This window comes from Lepidochelys olivacea (genome assembly GCF_965140295.1).
Source record: "Lepidochelys olivacea isolate rLepOli2 genome assembly, chromosome: 25".
Lineage (NCBI taxonomy): Eukaryota > Metazoa > Chordata > Testudines > Cheloniidae > Lepidochelys > Lepidochelys olivacea.
The window spans coordinates 9,966,185-9,989,637 of record NC_140435.1 but is presented as its reverse complement, the minus strand read 5'-3'; the positions used below and the strand labels follow the sequence as shown (position 1 = coordinate 9,989,637).

The window sequence follows — 23,453 nt, the reverse complement described above, 5'->3', positions numbered from 1 at the left end:
CATTGAGCCCAGTCACTTCTGCTTTAGTCGAACACACGCTACAGAAAAGCCTCCCATCTTGCCTTGAAGACCTCAGGATATGGAGAATCGACCACTGCCCTTGGTAGTTTCTTCCAACGGATAATCACCCTGACTGTCAGAAACGGGGGACTTATTTCTAGTTTGAATCTGGCTTTAGCTTCCCACCGTCAGTTCCTGTGTTCTTCCTTTCTCTGCTAGATTACAGACCCCGGTGAGATATCCCGATGAGTCCAAGCTGATTGATAATCATCTGTTTTAATCCTGCCAGTCCCACAGATCTGACACGGCCACAGGAGGGTGAGCAGGATTTTCTTCTGTCTTAAGCATCAGGTCAAATGACCAGTTAAGTTCTGATATCAGAATCGTTTCGGTTGCTGATGATGCTAGAAGCAGAGAGAAACCAGCGTGGCCATCAGATCCCCACAATGAGCTGATGGTGGCTGCCAATGAAAAAGAAACTCACTTTGCCTTGTAAGCAGAGTGAACTGCCGTGGAAGCTGCTGATGGATGCAGAGACGCCATCATTAGAGAATCGTCCTCTGGGTCATAATTGCAGTAAGTGAATTGCATCCAAGGGGCTCTTTGTGCATCTCTAGAGCAGGTGACGGGCCTAACTCTGATCTCAGTTACACAGGTGTAAATCCAGAGCCACTCCATTGGCTTCTGTGGATTTCCTCTGGATTTACATTGGTGTAACTGAAATCAAGATCTGGTCTTACTGTCTTTTCTTCCGGGCTGTTTTTCTTTTCTAACCCTATGTTGGCTTCCCCCACGGACCCACCAGTGGTGAGCAGAGCTGGTAATTTTACTTTAGCCTCTGCAGTTTACTCCTCATTTCTCCTTGGCCTCCCCAACGCCAACAGCTTGAACAGACCCATTGTGTGATGCCCTCTGAGACCTGCAAACCGCTCCTCCATTGATCGGTGTGGAGGCCTGAATCCCAGGCCACATCCCCAGGCTGAAAGGCAGCACCCAGCCCATCTTTTCTCCTTCCTCTTGGGATGGTCTGAGTCTTGTACTTTTCATGCTGGAAATGAGTGAGTTTTGAATCCCTCCACCTCCTTCCCCATCTAGGGTGAGTCCTGCTTCCCCCCACTAACAGGACACACTTGCACTTGTCCAGCTACATCCCTTCCAGCCTGACAGCAGAGCTACTGAGGCACCTTACTGCTGGATTCAGCCTCCTACCCAGGTGAATCTTCTGTCCCCTCTATGGGAAACTGGGCCTTTCACACACCACATTTAACCCTTTGGTGCACAGGCCTCCCAGCTGAAGTTCCAATCAGATGGGCTGTTCAGACCCAGCGCAGGAGGGGAATGGATCAGTTATGGCAGGCATCACTTCAGGGACAGGCCCGGTGGCCGATACGGTTCACCTCCAGAGGAGCCTTGCCTCCCACAGCAGACATTCCCTGGCTTCAAGCAGCTTCCCCCTGAGTTGACTGGCTGAGCGTGACAGAGGCGGAGGGGAATTCCGGGAAAAGGCAACGGCTGGTTCATGTTCCAAAGCACTTTCACTGCTGGCATCTGAGCGAGACCGATCCTCTGTGAAGGGCATGTGCCAGTCTCCCCAGGAACGAATTCCCACAGGAGGGGTTTCTCCTCCTAATCGCACGTGTGTGAGGGATTTCTCCAGCCAGCTCCCAATAACCGCGATGAAAATGACCAGTGTGACCAAACCCCGGCCATCACCCACCATCTGCAGAGTGGATCAGATGAGAAGACTGCCGCCTGGACTCCAGTGAGGACTATGGCGCCCCCTCGGCAGCAGGTGAAGCAGGCGAGCGATTTGCTTCTGCCAGAGCTGAGCGGATGGAAACCGAGCTGAGCTGAGCTCGCCCTTCGCAGACCTGACCTGGCCCCTTCCGCCCTTTCCCAGCAAAGCTAACGGGGAAAGCGCTTTCGTTTCACGCAAGCCAGCAAAGCATCGTGGGAGGTGGAAGAACGGCCCCGACGGCCCAAGCCCTTCGCGGCCCAGCCCTCCGCCCCCTCAGAACCGATAGTAAAGCAGGAAGGCTCTCTACCCCGTATTTACACTGGCGAGATTTAACTCCGTACTGGAAACGGCACTGCTCATCCGCGTCGTAGGCCTGTCCGGGAGCCACCGTTGGGTAGACGAAGTCTTGCTTGGGAGGAGCGTTGTTCAAGCACAGTCCCATGCCTGAGCTGGAGAAGAAATAGAGAATCACAGATGGGAAACCTGTGCAGACAAATGGGGTTATAACCAGCCGGCTGAGAACGAGTGGTGGGCAAACAGCTACCGGCTTGGAGGTTTGGCTCAGGTGAGCCTGGGTTACCTCACCAAGCAGCTGGAGTCTGCACAACCAGGATGGAAACCTCAGTGGGACAGGCTTCGTCCAGGTCACGCAGCGCCTCCACCTCCAGACAGAGCTGGGAAGTGCAGAGGCTGCTGGGAAACTGACATGAAACAGGCGGACAAATGAACCAAACCCTTTGGAACCTCACAAAAGGATCCATCTGAGTTTTCGGCAAGGACCCAAATATTACAGTGATGGTAGCAGTGGAGATACCATAGACACAGGGACCTAGAGCTTCAGACTGGTTCTCCTGCTACTCAGACAGGAGTTGCAAAGCCTGGATCTGAGTTTCAAGCTTTTCTTGAACTCTAGGCCATATGGTACTGGGGTTTCAGGTCTACCCATTGTGAAGTCTGGACTGATGCACTCACTTCCCACGGGCCCCCAGGCAGAAGGAAGAGAATAAGAGAAGGGAAGGGGGTGGGAAGGTTAGTCCTGTGACCAAAACGCAAGGCTGGAGCTCAGAGGAACTGGGGTCTGTCCCCAGTGACATGCTGGCCAACCTTGGGCAAGTCACCTAGGGCAAGGTTGTCAAACAGGTTGGCCTAAACTTAGGCAGCTAAATCCATGTTTGGGCCCCTGAGTTTCTGAAGATGCTGAACACACCCAGCCTCTAGCGGCTGCGGCAGGATTTGCGTGTGTTCAGCTCCTCTGACAGGCCGCTTCCATTTAGGCATCGAAATATGGGCTAAGTTTAGGCACCTAAGTTTGCAAATGTTGGCCTTAATCTCTCTGGAGGGGAGTGAGGCGCCCAATTCACTGTGACTTTCAGTGGGTGCCTAACTCTCATAGGGCCCTTTGAAAAGTCAGCCCTCTATCTGTAGGCTGGAGATAATTATACTGACCTACCTTACAGGGGCAATTTTGGGACTTACTTAATGTTGATAAAGTGCTTGGAGACCCGCCCTCTGTAAGGGCAAGGTACTAAGGCTCTGATTCAGCACATCCTTAAATTTTGGTATATAAGTGTGGTTGTGTGGGCCGCTGGGTTTGAAGCACCAGCCGATGGGCTTTGTGTCTTGTTGCCCACCCCGCTAAGCGATCCACTCTGACAGCTGGCCAGTTGGGTATCAGATCCGACAGAGAATGCATGGCTAGAAGGAGCAGGTCTGAGTGCAGAGCTTCTGTGCTTCTAGGGCCCAGCATCAGGTGCTTGGAGTTAGCTGGAGCCCTTCATGCAGAAAGAGCCACATGGCACAAAAATGCTACAATTAACAATGGCTGGAACACTCCTGCTTTTCCCAGCTTGCCCCTGTGTGTGCCAGGCCGTTGTGGGGATGCCCAAGTTTTGCAAGAACTATGCCTTTTCCTCCCGAACCACGGTCCCTCCTGGCTGCCATGTTCTTTTCTGAAATCAAGTCTCCAATCATCACTCCCATGGCCTTGGGTTCCATGGCCGTGTCCTGTGGCACAAGAGGACCGTGCAGGTCCATGCATCTAAGTGGGGGTGGATGGAAGGGATGGCAAAGGGGACTAAAGTCAACTCCCCATCCCCCGCCAACCAGTTGAGACTCTTCAGGGCTCTGTGACAACAACGGAAACCTCTTTGGTGAGGCCACATTTCTCCAGCACTATCAAGGGAACACTCTTTGCCATGTTCTGTGTGCAGAGATCAAGGGGCTAAGAGGGAAGGAGTTCACTGCAGCCAAACACGAGCTGCCAGAACTGGAATTTCATGGTAAAGCCTCATGTCCCAGCCAAGGGGAGGAAAACTTGGGCCCTCGGGGTCCCATCGGAAAGGTTTGTGTTCGTTACATTCTTTAAAAATTGCAACTGGAGGAGTCTTTGTTTTACCCCTTACTCTAGAGGGCTTTAATGCTTGGACCTTTTTAAGACTGGACCAGTGGCTGATGACCCCAGTACACTGTTTGCTCCTATCCAGCTTCGGTTTAAAGTTAACACCATCTTTTTAGCAGAGACAGGGGTCCACATCACACCAACAACCCACCATCGCAACTGATGCTAACCAGGGCCTCTTTGATAGGAAAGCTGAGGACTGCATGGCCACAAAAATGGAGCCTTCTTGTCCCTGGGAGTCCTTCTTGAGCAGGTCTGCAGTGCATTGCTAGGATGGGGGCGATTTTCAAAAGCACATCAGTGGCTTAGGAGCGCATGTCCCATCAATATTCAATGGGACTCAGGGGAGAGAAATTCAAAATTACTGAAGGAACTTTGGTGCACAAATCTTGGTGATAGTAACTAGGACTTGTGCACCTAAATCCCAAAAGGTGCTTATGAAAATCTCTTCTGTGGCTCCTAAGTTGCTTAGCTCAGGGGAGGGCAAACTACGGTCCATAGGCCGGATCTGGCCCATCAGGGCTTTCAGTCTGTCCCACGGGACTGCCAGTCCCGTGGTGCAGTGGGGCTAAGGCAGGCTCCCTGCCTGCCCTGGCCCCGTGCCGCTCCTGGAAGCGGCCGGCACCATGTCCCTGTGACCCCTGGGGGAGGAGGAGGCAGAGGGATCCATGCACTACAGGTACCACCCCCCGCAGCTCCCATTGGCTGGGAAGGGGGAACCGCGACCAATGGGAGCTTCCGGGGTAGCACTCGCAGGCGAGGGCAGCTCATGGTGGGGCCGCCTGCTCTGCCCCACCCCACCCCCAGGAGCCATTTTCGAACTTGCTGGCCACTTCCGGGAGCGGCGCGGGACCAGGGCAGGCAGGGAGCCTGCCTTAGCCCCATTGCATACTGCTGCCACCCCGGAGCCGCTCGAGGTAAGTGGCGCTGGGAAGGAGCCCACACCCTGAACCTCCCCTGCACCCTGCACCTCAATCCCCTGCCCTGAGCCCCCTAACCCCCTGCCCTGAGCCCCTCCTGCACTCTGCACCCCCTTCTACAGCCCAACCCCCTGCCCTGAGACCCCAAACCCCTGCCTGAGACCCCTCCCGCACTCTGCACCCCCTCCTGCACCTCAACCCCCTGTCCTGAGCCCTTTCCTGCACACCATATCCCCTCCCACACCACACACTCCCTCCCGCATCCCAACCCTCTGCCCCATCCCTACATTCATGGCCCTGCAGACAATTTCCCCACCCAGATCTGGCCCTCGGGCCAAAAAGTTTGCCCACCCCTGGCTTAGCTACATCTGAAAATCCCCTTCCACAGCGAATGGGGGAAGCAGGTTGTGCTGCTGTGGATAAAGAGAGGAGCTGCATCTCCCGGGCACCTTTCCTCAACACACAACCCCCTCTCCGCACTTCCTGGCTCAACCAAAATCCTTTGAAACATCTCAGAAAGCTGGTGGTTTATTTGGGAAATTCCTACAAGCGGGGGGGGGAGGGAGGAGGAGATCTATGGAAAGGTCTGGATGCTGCAGGGCCAGGTAAGTCGGGAGTAGGGTGACCAGATGTCCCGATTTTATAGGGACAGTCCCAATTTTGGGGTCTTTTTCGTATATAGGCTCCTATTACCCCCCCACCTCCTGTTCGGATTTTTCACACTTGCTGTCTGGTCACCCTAGTCGGGAGGGTTAGTGGCATTAGCAGATGATAATGCAAACCACAGACAAATGTACAGAGGGGAGGGGAAATGCGTTCTTGGCTGGGAAAGGGATGGATCCTGGGGGCCCGGGAATAGAATGTACACGCGGCATGATCATGTGGGGTAATTTATGAGGATGGGCAAGGGAATCACTGTCAGAGGCTGGAGAAGTCTCTGCTCCCAGGGGGAAAGGGTGGGCAGGGCTGGCCAGGGTTCTTACTCCAGGAAGCTGGTGATATAATCCCGGCTGCAGGTTGACCATACGAAGGGGTTGGTCTTCATGGTGATGTGAGCTGCCATGAGCTTGGCTGTTTCCTGTCCGCGGGAGCCGCAGCTGTTGCCAACTCCATCATGGTTCATGCCGAACCTGGAAAAGGTCACAACAACAACGACAAAGACGCGAGCTGCGGTTACAGGCAGCTGACGTCCCTCCAGCGTGTCTGTGCACAGAGCCACGGGAGGCCGGACAATGCCAAGATGGCCAGTCTCCTTGGGTGGGGGAAGCCAATAAGGGATGCTGTGCCGATGGAAGGTGCCCTGGGAGGTGGGGACTTTAGGGTGCAACCGGTCAGCTTTGCCTGCCCCTCCTGGGTACGCCCTCTTTCTCCAGGCCTCCCACCGCTTCCGGTTTCTGATCCCTCCCTCAGGTGAGGGACTAGGAGTGGGAAAGCATGGAAGAACGGGAGCGGGGAAGAACAGCGAGGATCTGACCACATGGCTGAGTGGGGAGACAGGGCTGGTGGCAGAGAAGATGGGGGGGGGGATGTAGGGAGGTGTGTCCTGGCATTCACTGGGAGGTAGCGGAACCTCACTTGGTCAAAGGGAGGGAGTGGGACTCTGTCTGGGAGGAGGGAGATGGACTGGGGAGGAGTTTACTCAGCTCTAGTCTCTGAGTTCCATATCCTGTTAACTGTTTCAGGATCATGGAGACTGTTCTCGTATAGTTTCTTTCCTCTGCTTCTTCAGCTTCACTAGCCTTACTTTCTATCCAATTTCGCTTATCTTTTTTTGCATTGTTTCTTTACTGCTTTGTCAAGGAGGAACAAGAAAATAGATGGGTGGAACACTTCCAAGAAGTGCTAAACCAACTAGAACCAATGACAAGAGTGGAATTTAACAATGATAAACCATTAGACCTAGATATAGATGTATCTGAGGTAAAAATCGAAGTAGTAAAAAAAGCATTGCAGAAGCTGAAAAACCACAAGGCACCTGGTTTGGATGGCATTCGTCCTGAGATGCTTAAATATGGAGGCAAAGATGTGGAATCAGTCATCTGTTCACTGTGCAACAAAATATGGATGGAGGTAAAGTGCCGGAAGAATGGACCCTCGGTATCGTAATCAAGTTACCAAAGAAAGGTGATCTAAACAATTGTTCAAACTGGAGGGGAGTAACACTTCTATATGTCACAGGAAAAGTATTAGCAGTGGTCCTCCTGAGCAGAATGGAAGGAAAGATGGATACCATCCTACGTGAACAATCCGGATTTAGACAAGGGAGATTGTGCGCAGACACTATTTTCACCCTGAGACGGATTATTGAGAACACAATTGAATTCCAAGGCAGTCTTGCCATCGATTTCATGGACTTTCAAAAGGCATTCGATAGTGTAAATAGAGAAACAATGTGGAAAATTGTGGAACAATATGAAATTCCAACAAAATTAATTAACGTTATGAAGGCATTCTATGCCGATTCAAAATGCTGCATTAAAATGGAAAATGGATTGAGTAAGACATTCAGCATCAAGACAGATATAAGGCAGAGGTGCGTCCTGTCTCCTTTTTTGATTATGCTAGTCATCGACTATGGATTAAAACAATGTGACACTGATACACATGGCCTAAAATGGAAAAATTCAAGACTATCTGATCTCGACTTTGCTGACGACATCGCTCTTATCAATGAAGATGCCAACGGACTACAAAAATGCACAACCAAGTAAAAGAAGTAATGGAGAAGATATCTTTGAGATACAATGCAAAGAAATGTAAAGTCATGTTAATGGAGACTCTAGGGACAGAAATCAAAATTGAAGAAGAGAAACTGGAGAAGGTGGACAATTTTACGTATCTTGGAAGTAGCATCAGCCAAGATGGTACTAGTTCTGAGGAAAGAAGAAGAATGGGAAGGCAAACACTGCATTTGGAAGACTCAAAAACATCTCCCTCAAGACAAAACAGAACGTACAAAGCAATTGTTATCGCCATCACAACATATAGCAGAGAGACATGGCAACTTACCAAGAAAGGTACGCAAAAGCTGGATGCGTTCCATCACAAATGTCTGAGAACAATATTGGGAATAACATATAGAGATGGGAAGATGAACGAAGCAGTCAGAAACATTACTGGACAAGGCACCCTCTCATAAATAAGCTACAAAAGACGACCTCAGTGGCTGGGACTTGTGCTGAGCATGGGGAAAAGAGCGCTCACCAAATACCGCCCTTGATGGAAGACAGAAAATGCAAGAAGAAAGAGAGGAAGACCGTGAATAACATGGAAACGAACATCAAGTACCTCAGCATGAAATGGGAAGATTTGGAGAGAAGGACAGTTGACAGGCAAGGAGGGCAACGGTGTGTAGCCCAATGTGCAGCAAAGCACGGGATGGGCTAAGGTCTAAGGTAAAGTAAGTCTCTGAGTAATGAGTGCTGAAAGCTTGATCCGGCGGGGTCATCGCCTGTTGATGGCAACAGGAGTTGTGTTGCCACAGCATTTCACAGGATTGGGCCCTTACTGACTAATAGTCTCCCCTCCCCTGAATTAATGAGACTCACTCTGCACTGGGCTTGTAACACAGTATTATAGGAACATGGCATTTCCTCTGTTTGACCAGACCATTGGGCTGCCTAGTCCAGTGTCCTGCTTCTAGCTCCAGAGGATAGTGTAATAATCCTGACCACCCACAATGCACCTCGACAACTGTGCATAAAAGCATGTGGGGCAAAAATTCCTTCCTGACCCATGGAGGTGGCAGCTGAAGACATGGAGCATGAGATTTGACTGCTCTTAGCTTAGACCTACATAACTACAGGATGCTATTCTTGTCATTCTTGATATTTGTCATTGCTGAGGCACATAGCTAAGCAGGATTAAACATGAGGAGGTGATAAATGTATTCATTATTATTAAATATTTCTACTGAGGAGCATGTACATGTGAGGTAACTGGGTGGGCCCACCGTGCAAGGTGTGGTACAAACATATAACAAACAACAGTCCCTACTCCAAAAGTTTACACGAGAGAAGATAAAGTGTCAAGGGGCTATTAGTGCTTAGGCTTCAGGACACCAGCGCATCACTAAGGTCAGGAACAAATTTCCCTTCCCCACAGTATAGGGCCGGACATTGGTCCAGGTGCATGAGGCATCACAAGTTTTCCTATGATGCACGGAGCATTGGCCACTGCTGGAGACAGGATGATGGACTAGGTGGACTACTGGCCTGGCCCAGCATGAGCAAGAAGGTGAGATCTCAGACTACATGCACTACTGGTGTGATCTGCTTTGGCCCGGAGTGGGGACACTGGCCTATCTGTTCTGGTGTGGATGTGGGATATTGAACTGGATGGACTGTTGGTCCCACCTCGCATGGCTATTCCAAGGTCTTTACACTGAAGACGATTCTCCAGTTGGTTACTGGTGAGAGCAGCCAAAAAGGGGAGGTCTTTCCTGTTAAGCGACTCCCCGGGGGAACGCTTCCGGGTGTAACACTCACGTGTGGCCGATCTCATGGGCAATGGTGAAGGCAGTGGCCAGCCCGATGTCCTCGTTGATGCTGCAGCTTCTCTCTCGCTCACACATTCCTCCCACTGGGGCCAGCCCTAGGAAAGGCAGCTACGGTTGGTACGGGGACAGTGAGGAGCACTGGTGGCGGGGTGCCAGGCCACGGGCCACGTTTCAGGGTTCAACAGCGTGCTTTGGGCTTAATGTTTATTCGGCGCGTTAACCTGGCCTGGAGGGCCTGACTCTTCTCATTGACTTCAGTGGATTGTGTATCACGCACTAGAGCAGGACAGGAAAGTGGTTTGCTGGGCTCCGGCACCCAGGTCTCCAGCTACTCCCAGTGCTGGCCATGAACTCGCTTTGCCGCGAGATGGCTGGCAACAGCAGGAGGGCTTGGAAATGCCAAGTGCCAATAAAACTCCACCAGACTTCAGATCTGCTCCCCAGATTGTCTACACAGTGAGGAAGCGGGGCTGGTCACACCAGATGAGCTCAGTGGGGACAGAAAGGCCCATCCAAAGCCTGTTTTCAGCAGACTGAATATCTGTCTATAAAGGGCTGAAGCCACAGTCCTGCCGCTGCCCATTGGAGAGAGACAAAGCCCAGATCCTGGGCTTCCACTGAGGGGGGGTTGATTGGTGCCCATCACCACTAGAATCAAACCTGTGTCCATCTGTGCTGCTCAGCACCCCGGAAATATCTCTGGGTTCCTCTGTACCTCTGCACACAGAACGCCCCAGGCACTGTGCCTCAATGCTGGGCACCCTCCCACCCGCAGATTCGTAAACAAGGCAGCGGGGTGAGGGGGGGAGTTTGGCTATTTATTAAGAGCATAGATTGCTACCGACAGGTGCCATACTAAGACAAGGTAACCCTCTTTTACCTACAGAGCAGGTGCAAGCTTCCCACCCTACCCCACCAACCTACCAGAACAGGACACAATCCCACGATGAGTGAGGAGTTCGTCCTCAGTTCTTGGCCTCCCGGCTGGATCACCTAGCCTCTAAGAAGTTGCTTTGAGATCCACCCTGTCTATTTTACTTTGGGGGAGTATACTCGGCCCTCCCTTCCATGACCGCTCAGTTTAGACCAGAACTTAAGGAGACCCTGTGTATGGACAGCACAAGAGGGCAGAGCCAGAACTACATGGTCTGTGTCCAGCAGCGGCAATAAAGAATTCCCTTTGTGTACATCACAACAGAGTCCTAGCACTCTCCTTTGCAGCCAGGGAGACTGCTGACCAACCTTCAGACGAGAACCGTTCTGAGTCACTGGGCTGGAACTGAACAAGGGATAGAACAGTGAAATGGTCCAAAGCCAGTCACCAGACCCTTGGCACGAAGTAGATTTTTTTTTTTAACACTTATTGAAGTAAGGAGGCAGTGTGGCCTAGACGATCAAGCACTGGACAGGGACTCCGGATACCAAGGTTCTGTTCCCAGCTCTACCGTAGGCCTGCTGGGTGAGCTTGGGCAAGGCACTTTGCGGTTCTTTGCCTCAGTTTCCCTATCTGTAAAATGGGGCTAATGATACCGATCTCCTTTGTCAAGCACTTTGAGATCTACTGATGCAAAGCGCTAGAGAAGAGCGAAGAATTAGTTACAACAGAGTCTCTGAGCTGGGCTCTTACCTACCTAAGGTGCCACATGGCTTGTTCTTGTAGATGCATATATCGTATCTGAAAGAGAAGAAAGGAAAAACACTAAATTAAACCAAAACCCTGTGCAGGCTGAAAAGATGGCAGCTTTCATTAGATCTCCATAGTTTCTGCCCAGTGGGAAAAAAAGAACATGGTTTTCTGGCTAATTGCCAAAGTATCTTAGCCCCATGGGATTTCCCCCTAGGATAGGTGTGCACAGATCCTTTGGATATTTGTCATCCAGCAGCTCTGAGCACTTGTATTATCACAGCCTGGGGCTCTGAAGGTTTGTCTACACTGCACCGCATGGCTGCAACTGGCCCGGGTCAGCTGACTCCAGTTCATGGGGCCCAGGCAGGGCAGCTATCAAACTGCAGTGTAGACACTCAGGCTGGCGTCTGGGCTCTGAACCCCCCCACCCGCCGCAAGAGATCCCAGATGCCAGCCTGAGCCTACAGGTCCACGCTGCTATTTTTTAGCCCCGCGGCCCAAGCCCTGCAAACCTGTCAATTGACCGGCGCGGTGGTGTTATTTATGGCAGTGCAGCCGTCCCCTGAGATGCCAGGAGATCTTGGGAACCGAGCAGCAGCAGTGCCCCTCCAGCTGGAAAACACCCTCCTTATTTCATTTGATCGAGAAGAACATGATGCCGAGATTGAAAGAAGGAAGCGGGCAGCGATTTGGATTATAGCCAATCACAGCACCTGTTTCATTGACCTCTCTCCAGCTGTAGCACCTGCTACCCACGGGGCACTGATCCCAGTGCTTGATTTGTGCCAGGCCTTGCCAGGGCTGAGCCCCCGGCACCTCTGGGCCTGGCAGTTCAGAGCCTCCGGCACCTCTGGGCCTGGCAGCTCAGAGCCCCCGGTACCTCTGGGCCTGGCAGTTCACAGCCCCTGGCACCTCTGGGTTTGTGAATGTAAAAAAAACTGCTTGAGTCCCGGCACCTTTTTAATTACAAACGAAGCACTGCAGGCTCCCCAGGAGCCTTTCCCATAGCCCCCGTCACACACGTGTCCAAAAGCCTCACATGCCCCAATTCATTTACCCCCCCCCCGACTACCTGTGAGCCACTTTTCACAGATGGGGAAAGCGACGCACAGGGAGGTTCCGGCAAGGCCTACGTTTCCCAAAACAGCTGCTCGTTTTGTGCACCTCGGTTTCCGGAGGAGTCCTTTACCCAGGCTCAGACTGGGGGACCCGAGCAAACTCGGGGCCGCTTTGGACAATTTTACGACAGCTAAGATCTCTCGGGCCACCCTGATCTCAGCACGGCTGGAGTGGGAGGCGACAGAGGGCTTGGAACAGGGCTTGGCTCTGCAGTCCGCTTTCCCCATTAGTCAGCCCCAGCCCACGTTCACTGAGCTTCGAGGCGTGGAGCGGGACGCATAGAGTCTGTCAGGATTTTTTCACCTGGGGCACAGGGCTGGGGGCATAGGTCCAAAGAAAGGCCAGAGCCAAGCTCCAGATAGGAATACGCATGGGCTTTGGGAACTAACAATTCAGTGATACGGGCCTTTCTTGAATTTTTATCCGTGTGTGTGTGTGACAGAGAGAGAGAAGATGGTGGCGGGTGGGCTGCAACAGCAGAGGTGTTGCTGGTCAGGAGTGAGGTGGATTGGCAGGGCTGCGTGTGGGCCCAGGGCTCAAAGCATGGAGGACGCTGAGTCCAGGCAGAGCCGTGGAGGGGGGAAGCTCAGGTGCCTGCCAGCACTGTAAATCGGCCTTGCTACTGCCTCACAGACCCTGAAACCGGGGAGAAAACCAGCGTACAGCAGGTGATGGGTTAAGAGGGACAATTGCCAGTAGATGGCTCCTGGCCCTCTGGCCTCCCCGCTCGCTCAAGGCGTCCAAACCCCTCGCCCCCCGACAGGAAACCGAGCGAGGGGAAAACATTCGCCGCTTTGTTTCGAGCGGATTCCGCTAAAGCCTTCGGAGGTTCTGACTTGACACGTCTCCGGCGGAGGGAAAAAAGCCCACAGCTCAGCAAGATGTTATCGGGAGACGGGGAATTTATTACAGACAGCTCCAGATGCGGTAGGCCCTTCCAAGGGCTGGTGCGGGAGCTGGCCCCGGGGACTCGGGCCCAGAGCGTCTCTCAGGGTTAGTTCAAACATCTGGCAGGAGGCCGAGGAATTCGGAGTCAGCGTCCGCGTCCCACACGCAGCAGCCGCTGCGAGCCAGGGAAGGTGAAGTCGGGGCTGACAGGGCTTTGGCTTGTCCGTCCCCCCCGCCATCAAAAATTTCACAAGCTCCTCTGACATGAGCCAGGCTCTGTGCAGCTCCTGCAGCTGAAGGGAACTGGAGCGAGAGTGCAGCGTGCTGGGGAAGCCAGCAAGAATCGGCTCCTGCTTGGAGACTCCCGGCCCTGCTGCTTTCGTTTTATGACCTTCCCCCCTCTCCCCCCACTTCCTGGAGGAAAAAGGAAGGCGCAACCCCTCCCTGCTTGTAGCCCACTGCAGTCGCCCCAAACTTGGCACACCCAACCTGTCTCCACCCTGAGCCCCCCGCCATTAAAACTGAGTGTTCAGGTAGGCGAGGGGCAGGCAGGGCTGGCTGTGGGCGGGCATCGAGAAGCCGTGCCGAAGCCGTCCAAATGTGCCTGTCAGCACCCACTGACATGCCAGTCTCACGCCCCATAACAGTCCGGCTGGTGCCCTTCAGTCCTGGGCTCTCAGGGCCCCCAGACTTTTGTCTTGCTCAGCCAACATGTCACAGGTGGCTGGGTCCAGTAAGCGAAGCAGGTCCAGCATCCCAGTGCCAGAACAGGTGCGCCCTGTTTGGCCAGTTAAGAGAATATAGGATCAGGGTGAACCTGAGAAAGGAGAGGGCGGAAGCAGCTGCTGGGAGTGGAGCAGGCTCCAGTGGTAAAGCCCCGATAAAAGGGCAGGAGCTGGACTTCAGGGGAGGGTGCAAGGAGGCCTTTAAATGAGGACTGGAGCCAGGAAAACGAGGGGGATGAAAAGTCAAGCCCAAGGAAGGCAGAAGTGGGGTTTATTGTTTATACTTCTAGTTTGGGATTTTGTGGGGAATTCCAGGGGAAAGTCCTGAGAGTCCCAGCTCTGCAGGACGGGAAAACCTAGAGAGGCTGTGGGGGAGAAGGCCTGACAAAGGTCCCCTTAGGAAGAAAAGCCTATGGAAGCAGCACCGAGGAGCTGGACTGAGCAGACCTTGGCTGGGGGTTGTAGGATCCCTGGGCTGGATCCCAGTGTACGGTTCCCTGGCCAACCACTAGTACAGCGGCAGGAGGCTGGAGATGGGGACAAGGACACCTAAGAGACACCGCGGGCTTGGCTTAGAGCAGAGACTGCGTTAGTCAGGACAGGGCCGGTGAGAGCTGCCAGAGACCAGGAGGCTTTGGAAGGTCCCCAAAGTAAGCAGTGGTTGGTTCCTGGGAGAAGGCAGGAGAGCGGCAAGAGGGGTTTGCTGGCTGACTTCCCCTAGCCAGAGGGCCAGGGCTGAAGACGGCTGAAGGCCAGAAAGCAGCAGAGGGAGTTGCCTGCTGACATCTAACCTGGAGAGCTGAAGCCAAGGGCTGGAGAAGGCAGAGGGGCAGTGGAGAAACTTATCTGCTGATGTCTCCTTGCCGCAGAGCTGGACCCAGGGAAGAGTGGGAGGACCGGGGGAGTGAGGGATGCTCCCCTGGTGAGGATGATCTCCCAGAAGAGAGGCAGTGGGGGTCCCACTGGGAAGAGTGGGGTTACACTCCAGCTGGAAGGACTGGGGTGGCTGCCCTGGCAGAAGGACAGGAGAGGACCAAGCCAGGTATGACAGAATACACTGGAGAGTGGAACGTGGGGCCCCAAGGGCCTAGAAGCCCTGGGATTTTAAGGACTCTATGTGCAGGAGGTGACAAATGGACTATGGGTTGCGACTGATGTTTTCGGATATTTGGACAATGTTTTTGTAATAAACTCGAGTGGGAAGGGTATTATTGAGGCAACAGAACCTGGAGTAGAGTTATTGGGTCTCCGAAGGAGGGAAACTGAGGCAGATGGGCCTGTTGTGCCATGGCATGGCTCAGCAGAGCACTCCAGGTGGGGCTAGCATATGACACAATGCCCCAGGTTAGTAAAACCCTGCACAGCTCTCATATCTGCACTGTGGTCATACTTTCACAGGCAGAACAGTATGGCCCAAAGCACCTAGACACGTGCTTATATCCCACTGATTTCAGCACATATCCTTCCGGCCAGGCCGGGCGAATTCTGGGAAGGCATCAAAGGACTGTCAGCACTCACGTCGTTTAGCCTGCATCCTCACTGCAAAGCGGGTGGGTTCCCAGCCTGGGCGAAAGCCTTGCTTGGGCTTTCAAACCTTGGGGTAAAGCAGCTCCACGCTCGGGAGAGGGGGTTTTGTGTCTGGAGGGAAGAGGTTTAGGGGCAACACCTGGTAAGTGTCTGGGTCACCTCTGCAGCGAAGATGGACCCAGAGAGCACAGCCCAGCAGCGGGGGCCTTACCTGGTGATCAGCACAGCAGTGTCGTGGTTGGCTATGCCGTTCTCAGGGATGGCATTCCCATTGCCGTTCCGGTTCACAATGGATTTCTGCCACTTGCAGAAACTGTCCAGGGATTTCCCAGCATGGTGGTTAATCTCCAGGGTGGGCTGGAACAGAAGCAAGAGGAGAGCATGACATGGGGAAGGTGCACTGCCCCTCCCCAGATGAGCAGGGGGCTAAGTCCAGCACTGCTTCCCTCTCCCATTGCACAGTGGGGCTGTGGGGAAGGACTAGTTGGCAGGCAGAGGCGGGGAAAGTACAGCAGAAGATGTGGGACATCTCTGCTGGCCTAAGGTCCTGCATGGAAATAGAACTGCAACTGGCTCCCTGCAGCAACCCCCCCTCCACTCCAAACAGAGAATCAAGCCCCCAGTAAATACCCAGGTCCATTCAGGGGCACGGCAGGTGAGCTCCGATTCAAGACACGGTCTGGTCTCTAGCACAGCAGGTAGCTGGCACATGCCCAGCAGGTGTGTTGCACCAGGGAGAACCTGCTTTGTTGAGCGGCGCACCAGGTGCACGCTGCATGGAACCTGGACCATTCAGCAGCAGTTCACAGCTTTACCACACAGGAAAAATACAAGATTTCACAAAGCCAGGGCAGCACTCCCCAGTCAGGGGGTCATGATGACGCTGCACAGCTGGGGGGTGTGCGTGTGGGGGTTTGGCAAAGCTCCCCACTAGCCAGAAGCTCCATTGCCACCTTACCTGGTCCTCAGTGAGAAGAATCAGACGGGTCACAAGGATATTGACAATATTGCCCAGACTTGAGTCCTGGAAAAGTTTGGCAACCTGACCTCCAAGAAACAAGAAAAGACAAGTCTTAAAAATGAGCTCATCACTGGGGACATGGCGTCTCACATACCCACTGTTGCTTTCTGCTGGAAGGAACCAGGTCTGCTCTAGCATTTATTGGTGTGTAGAGGTCTCGCCCCCCTCCTCCCATGGGGAGGCTTGAACTCAAGATAGATGGTGGCCAGCAATGGGCCTGAGCCATCTCATTGGGATCTGGATTTCGGAACCTAACAAAGGCTGAGGATGTTCAGATCGGGGCTCTGGTTCTGCCCTGAATCTAACAGAAAGCGCCACCTCTCTGGATCTTCTGCTGGAGCTCAGAGGGTGAAGGCCTCTGGCTTTGGAGCTGCATTGTCCTTGGGTCTGAGCAGTGCTGGGAACAACGTGGTGAATGTTTTATACCACGTGCAACAATCAGAAATGGGCTTATTTTAAAATCTAGCACCCACCTTAAACCACACACAGAGCAAGCCCCCAGTCTAGTTAAACAATGTCCTGCAGGGGACTGGGCAAAGAGCCAGCAAAGACAGGCTTTCACACATGCTGTCAACAACTTCCCAGCCTGTCTCCCCCTCACAGGAACACAGGGGTCAGCACACCCAGCTCACCCCCTTAATCCATCTAGCCTGGTATCCTGCCTCTTTAATAATCTGCACCTGGTCCTATTGGGTTCTGGGGAGGATTCACTGAGTCTGGGAACTCAAATAATTACGGGGGACAACAGAAAATAGAACAAGGGCAGGTGTGAACATCAAAGGGTAAAAAAAATGGAACCTGAAGGGGACCATCGAGCAGAGAACCCCAGACACCGCCCACTGCTCCTCGAAGGTGTCAAGGGAGCCAGCTGATGCCACCCAGAGGAACTCTGCCCAGATGCGCAAACAGAGGGAGGATCGGAAATAGGCCCCACAGTCGCAGAGAACCCCCTCAGACAACCTCCTCTCCTTGGTGTTGTAGAGGGACACTTTGGCCATTGCTAGGTGCTGCAGAGGAAGTCCTTCCCTGTCTATAACTCACCTGGAGACCTGAGCAGCATTGCATGGAGGGATGGGATATAGTCCTTCCTAACCCTCATGTTAATCAGCTTATGCCCTGAAGCATAATGATGGCCCCTCTGTTTTCCCACGTGTTTCGCCGTTTCTCCTGCCCTATTTGCAGTGCAGATCATAAGGGAGGTGCTGTTTAGAGAATGGCTTTTGGTCCCCCCATGAGATCTAGCCTACAGCTGGGGGCTTCAACCTATTTTCGTTTGCAGACCCCTCAAACAATTTGAATGGAGGTGCAGACCCCTTTGGAAATCTTAGCCATAGTCTGCGGACCCCAGGGTGAAAACCACTGCCCTACAGCATGGCTGTATGGGGCTAGACTTTGCCACTCCTACTCAGATACATTAGCACCTGACTCCAGAAGTGGTCCCTATGGGCTACACGAAGAACTTTAGGCTCTGCCTGGAGTAAGAGGTGGCGTGTAATCGCTCCACCCCAACTATAGCTGTTGAGGGCCTTCTGCTCCCGACACCCCTCACCCTGGAGGTGGGGAGTAAGTTACTGCAGGCCTCCAAAGGGTCCGCCCATTCCCCAGTGCTCTCTAGCCTCTCCCTATTCATGTGCTGGCAGTGGGAGCATTGGGTCTGCCCCACACCAAACCCGGACCCAAGAGCTGGCTGGGTAAATATTACCTGCCTGAACAAGGAGGTGGGGGCAGAGCTTACTCCTGCTCACTGTGCCCTGCTCGGCCGAGTGAGATACGGGCACAGTCTGGCCTGGTGTGATCCCCCCCGCCGCAGCAAATACACAAGTTGGGCTTTGGGTCACCGTGTTTTAGGCCGACCAGGCCATGTCTAGACTTCAGTTGTGACCTGTCCCAGGGCTGCCAATGATCCTCCAGGAGATGGGAGGCCCTCTGAGTGCTGCACTCTGCAGTCTACCTCCCACCTGCTTCCTGGCAGCCTATCCCGGTTCACCAGCAGCGTGGGCACATGGCTATCCCCATGGCTCCCATCCCGGGGGGCCACAGGGACCCCGGGGGGCTGTGATGTGGGTGTAACACTTACAATATTCATGATGGCCAGGATGTATTGCTCTATGTCCCGCCGCCCGTGGTACCCCACCATCATTTTGTCGGCCACCACTAGGGTCTCCACGTAGCGCTCGGTGCTGACGGATCTCTTCAGGGGCAGCTGGCCTCGTTGGCTGTTATTGCTCGATGGTTTCAGAGGGGGGGGCTTGAGTGTCCGCAACCACCAAGGTCTCCCCTTCCAGGGCTTCTCATCTGAGGAGAGAGAGAGAAAGGGGCTTTCTGGCTTTGGGGTGTGTTTTGTGGCGCGTGAATGGGATTCATCACAACCCTGTCCTGCCAGTTCCTCTTGCCGCCCAGCCCTAGTATCCACCCTCCTCGCCATCTGTGCTTGCACTTCAATGCTGAGGCAGGGGACACTTTCTGCTGCCCCGAGCCAGAGCCCTCTCCCCAGCGCGGGGAGCAGCTGCGCAGGTTTAGAAACTACAAAGAAATATCCTGAAAACAAGGCAATGACCAATCCTTTTCTTTCCCTTTTCCCTGCAGCAAGAGCAGCAACCTCTACGGCAATGGTTCTTAACCTTTGCTGCACCCTGCACCCCTTTGGTTCTCAAAACGTGTTCTCGCACCCCTTATCAAAAATCATCGAAGGAGGTCAGTTCTTTAAACCTAGATATAGTTGTTGTTTGTATATGACAGTAATCATTAAAAAATGTCTCCTGTTAATAAAGACAGAGATTTGCTGAAACAAAGTAGTTGTATTTACATGCCTGTGCTTAATTTGTGTTTTCGACGATTTACCTTCCAAAAAAATCTGGCCTGTCTCGCACCCCCAGAAAGGGCATCTCGCCCCCGCAGGGGGTGCGTGCACCCCAGATTAGGAACCACTGCTCTAAGGGTAGGTCTACACTGTAAAAAAAACCAACAACAACAAAACCACAGCAGCGAATCTCAGCCCCGGCTCAGCTGACTGGGACTGGCAGGGCTCATGTTAAAAACAGCGCTACAAATAGCAGCGTAGACGTTCCCGCTCGGGGAATGGGGCCTGGGCTCTGAAACCCAGCAATGGGGTTATTTATTTTTATCCTCTCAGCAGGAGCCTGAGTCCACTGATCTGGGCTCTGAGACTCACTGCTGGGGGTTGTATTTTGCCGTTTGGATGTACCCTGAAGCAGGACTGTGGTATTTTGCTGCAAGCTTCAAGAGCGGTTGGTGCCACCAGCTGGTGCACTGAGCCCTCTGCCCCCCAACTGACTGCCTCCCAATGGGTACCACCTCACTGGGCATGCTCCTTCCCCACCGCCACACACCCATGGTGAAGTCCCCTAGGGAGAAGCATCTTGCAAGGGACTTTGGGAGCTGTGGTCTGCTGGAAGGCTGTGGCCAGTGCTCCCACTGACCTCACCGACTGGGAAACCAGAGGCAGGGTGAATTCATGTCCTCTCTGCCCCGACGTGGGACTCAATCCAAAAATTCCCCCCGGGTGGGAGTGGGCTGGCCATCAGGGAGAGGTGACTCTCAGTCATTGCCTTGCGGCAGCTCGGGCTAGCTCACTGGGGCTGATGGGGGAGAGCTCTTTGTTGCACACAGGTGAGGCTGGGCTGCTCAGGCAGGTCAGGGGTGCAGGGGATGGGAGGGAGAGTCGCCGCTGCGGCCAGTTGTGCTGTGGTTGTTCTGAGCTGTATTTGGCCTGTGGCTCTTACTCTGTGGTCTTTGCTTTCCAAGAAACAACTGGGAACAGGCTCGCGTTCGTCTGGAAGCCGGGGAATGTGGCAAAGAGTCAGCACAAGGGGACTCTGCTGGCTGCCTCGCGTAACGTGGTGGGAGGAGCGGGGCCAGGAGAGTCCAGGTCATCTCCTGATGCTCCAGCGGACTTAGCTCTCCTCAGACCTCTCCTCAGGCACCAGCCCTTACAGCTGCGCTTGCTCAGCGGGTCAGGGAGATGCTGGATTTACGTGCTCGGAGTCAAACGCATCCTGCGGCAACACTCAAACTTGCCAAGGGCCTGGGGCAGCTGGGAGCAGCCGCCTCTCTGCATACTATGACTCTGTCAGAGAACCCTGCCGGGGGGAGCTTCTCCTTTCATCTTCCTTTAGTGCGATCAGCAGGAGCCTACACAGGGCAGCCTAGGGTTGGGATTGTCACCTTGCCACACACTACAGACAATGGGGATGACTCTCAGATCCCCCTGCTCCCAAAACAGAGCCCTGGCCCCAAAGGAGAATCTCTCCCCCCACTGCAGGACCTACCACACGCACAATGTATTTCAGGTACATAGATAATATCCAAACATCTCACAATCTTTAATGTATTCTCCTCACCACACCCCAGGGAGGCAGGGCCGTGCTGCTCTTCCCCATTCACAGAGAGGAAACTGAGTCACAGAGGCTAAGTGGCTTGCCCAAGGTCACACAGGCAGTCTGTGGTAGAGAAGGGCGCAGGTGACCCAGGTCACAGGCTAGCGCCCTAACCACTGTTCTTCATCTACACACACACACACACGTGTGCATACACCACAGAGTTCATTAGAATATGATGCAAAATCAGATCATTTCGTTTGTAGGCTCTCTGTGGCAGGGAGCAGTTCTCTGCCGGCTGATCGCAGGCCTGCGATTGCACAGTACTGAGGATTGGCACGGGCTGGCACGACAGAAATGATTCACGATAGCGAAACGGGGACTGTCCTCTGCGGTTCAGCATCGTTCTGCAGAAAGGAGGCCGGCATAAGTTGAAGGCTTCTGCAGCTGCAAAGGACACTTCTGCCGGCACCCTCTGGGCCATACGTACATGGGGGTTCATCACCTCTAAAGGAGTCCTGTCGTATGCTCTTCTCGGGCACCAATCATAAGAACACAGATGGGGAGGAAAAGTGGGAGGGCCTCCCAGTGGAGGGGTAAGAGAGGAAGGTGACTACATAACTGCCCTCCTTTCCCAATACCTCCCAGAGCCTACGGTAACTCTCGGGAGCTGCTGTGGTCTCTCCTGTGAATGGCTCCAGCGTTCTCACCCTATCCATGGAGCATCCTACAGCCGAGCGACACAAATGTGACTCAGACTGACAAAGGGAAGCGTAACACTCTAGCCCGAACATGGGCCAGGCCTTGGGCTCAGCCCACATGGTGAGCAGAGGGCAGAGCTGCAGCCGGGGCCAGAGATCCAGGAGCAGCACCATCCGCAGACGGACTGACATTCCTCTGCCCTGAGTGTGCCCCTAGACACCAAGCACTGATACGCAGAGCACACCTCTACCACGCACACACACACAGACAGACACACACAGACACACTCAGCACCAGAGACTCACCCGAACAGACAGTGCCTCACCCCACACAAACACATCCACACAGAGACATGACCCCTACTCCCAACACAGAGATACTCACACAATGCACCTCCCTCCCAGCCCCGCCCCCCCGAACCTCCAGCCCAGATCCCCCCTCCGCGCCTCCCCCGACAGAACCTCCCTCCCAGGTCCCCTCCCGACAGAACCTCCCTTCCCCCCAGAACCTCCCTCCCAGGTTCTCTCCCCTCAGAACTTCCCTTTCAGGCACCCCTTCCCCCCAGATACTGCTCCCCCAATCACCAAAACACCTGGTACTATAAAGACACCCCCACCTTGTACCTAACCCCACACAAAGAATCACCCAATCTACAGTAAAAAGAAAAGGAGGACTTGTGGCACCTTAGAGACTAACCAATTTATTTGAGCATGAGCTTTCGTGAGCTACAGCTCACTTCATTGGATGCATACTGTGGAAACCGCAGAAGACATTATATACACAGAGACCATGAAACAATACCTCCTCCCACCCCACTCTCCTGCTGGTAATAGCTTATCTAAAGTGACCACTCTCCTTACAATGTGTATGATAATCAAGTTGGGCCATTTCCAGCACAAATCCAGGTTTTCTCACCCTCCGCACCCCCACACACAAACTCACTCTCCTGCTGGTAATAGCCCATCCAAAGTGACCACTCTCTTTATAATGTGTATGAAAATCAAGGTGGGCCATTTCCAGCACAAATCCAGGTTTTCTCACCACCACCCTCCCACCCCCCCAAAACACACACACACAAACTCACTGTCCTGCTGGTAATAGCTCATCCAAAGTGACCACTCTCCCTGCAATGACAGGTTTCAGAGTAACAGCCGTGTTAGTCTGCATTTGCAAAAAGAACAGGAGGACTTGTGGCACCTTAGAGACTAACCAATTTATTTGAGCATGAGCTTTCGTGAGCTACAGCTCACTTCATCGGATGCATAGTGTGGAAACTGCAGAAGACATGGTCTCTGTGTATATAATGTCTTCTGCAGTTTCCACAGTATGCATCCGATGAAGTGAGCTGTAGCTCACGAAAGCTCATGCTCAAATAAATTGGTTAGTCTCTAAGGTGCCACAAGTCCTCCTTTTCTTTTTGCGAATACAGACTAACACGGCTGTTACTCTGAAACCAATCTACAGTCTCTCCTCATGCCATGTACAGACACTCTCAGCTGTGCTCACCCCAACATAACAACAACCACTCACGCACAGAGAACGGAGAGGCCCACGAACACTCACTGGCATACACAGATACCCGCACACACAGGACATGCTAAAGATGGCACCTAAGATGCAAAGTCTGGATCCAGGTCTATGGTTTGGGGGTATCGGTGTCACACAGACACTCATGCTCACCAGCTCAGAGGCTCATTCTCAGACTGCGAGGGGCGGGCATGAGATGAGGAGGGATTCCTTTCTTTAACCCTAGCTATATATATTTTGATCACACACACACACTTTCAGATTATTAATCATTACCCCCTTGTGCATGTGCATCCTTTAATTACATGAGCACATGCTATTTTTCCACAGCACTCCTGCCTCACTCAGTGCATGGCATGGATGGTGCTCAATTAATGAGCAACTAGTCCATGTTTTCTTTTCTCCTCATTAGAATTATAGAATCAT

The 23,453-nt window shown here is 53.3% G+C and overlaps 1 protein-coding gene across 2 annotated transcripts in view; it reads right to left on the bottom strand.

The window, feature by feature from the left end:
* ADAMTS10 (ADAM metallopeptidase with thrombospondin type 1 motif 10) overlaps positions 1-23,453 on the bottom strand; it is a 103,120-nt gene that overhangs the window by 38,081 nt on the left and 41,586 nt on the right. For both annotated transcript variants that reach the window (XM_084614748.1, XM_084614749.1), the window contains 7 exons: positions 18,539-18,756; positions 16,399-16,482; positions 15,652-15,797; positions 11,186-11,229; positions 9,544-9,649; positions 6,040-6,186; positions 2,046-2,187 (listed from right to left, as the gene is read on the bottom strand). In XM_084614748.1, coding sequence (XP_084470874.1) covers positions 2,046-2,187; positions 6,040-6,186; positions 9,544-9,649; positions 11,186-11,229; positions 15,652-15,797; positions 16,399-16,482; positions 18,539-18,756 — 887 coding nt within the window. The remainder of the gene's footprint in view (positions 1-2,045; positions 2,188-6,039; positions 6,187-9,543; positions 9,650-11,185; positions 11,230-15,651; positions 15,798-16,398; positions 16,483-18,538; positions 18,757-23,453) is intronic.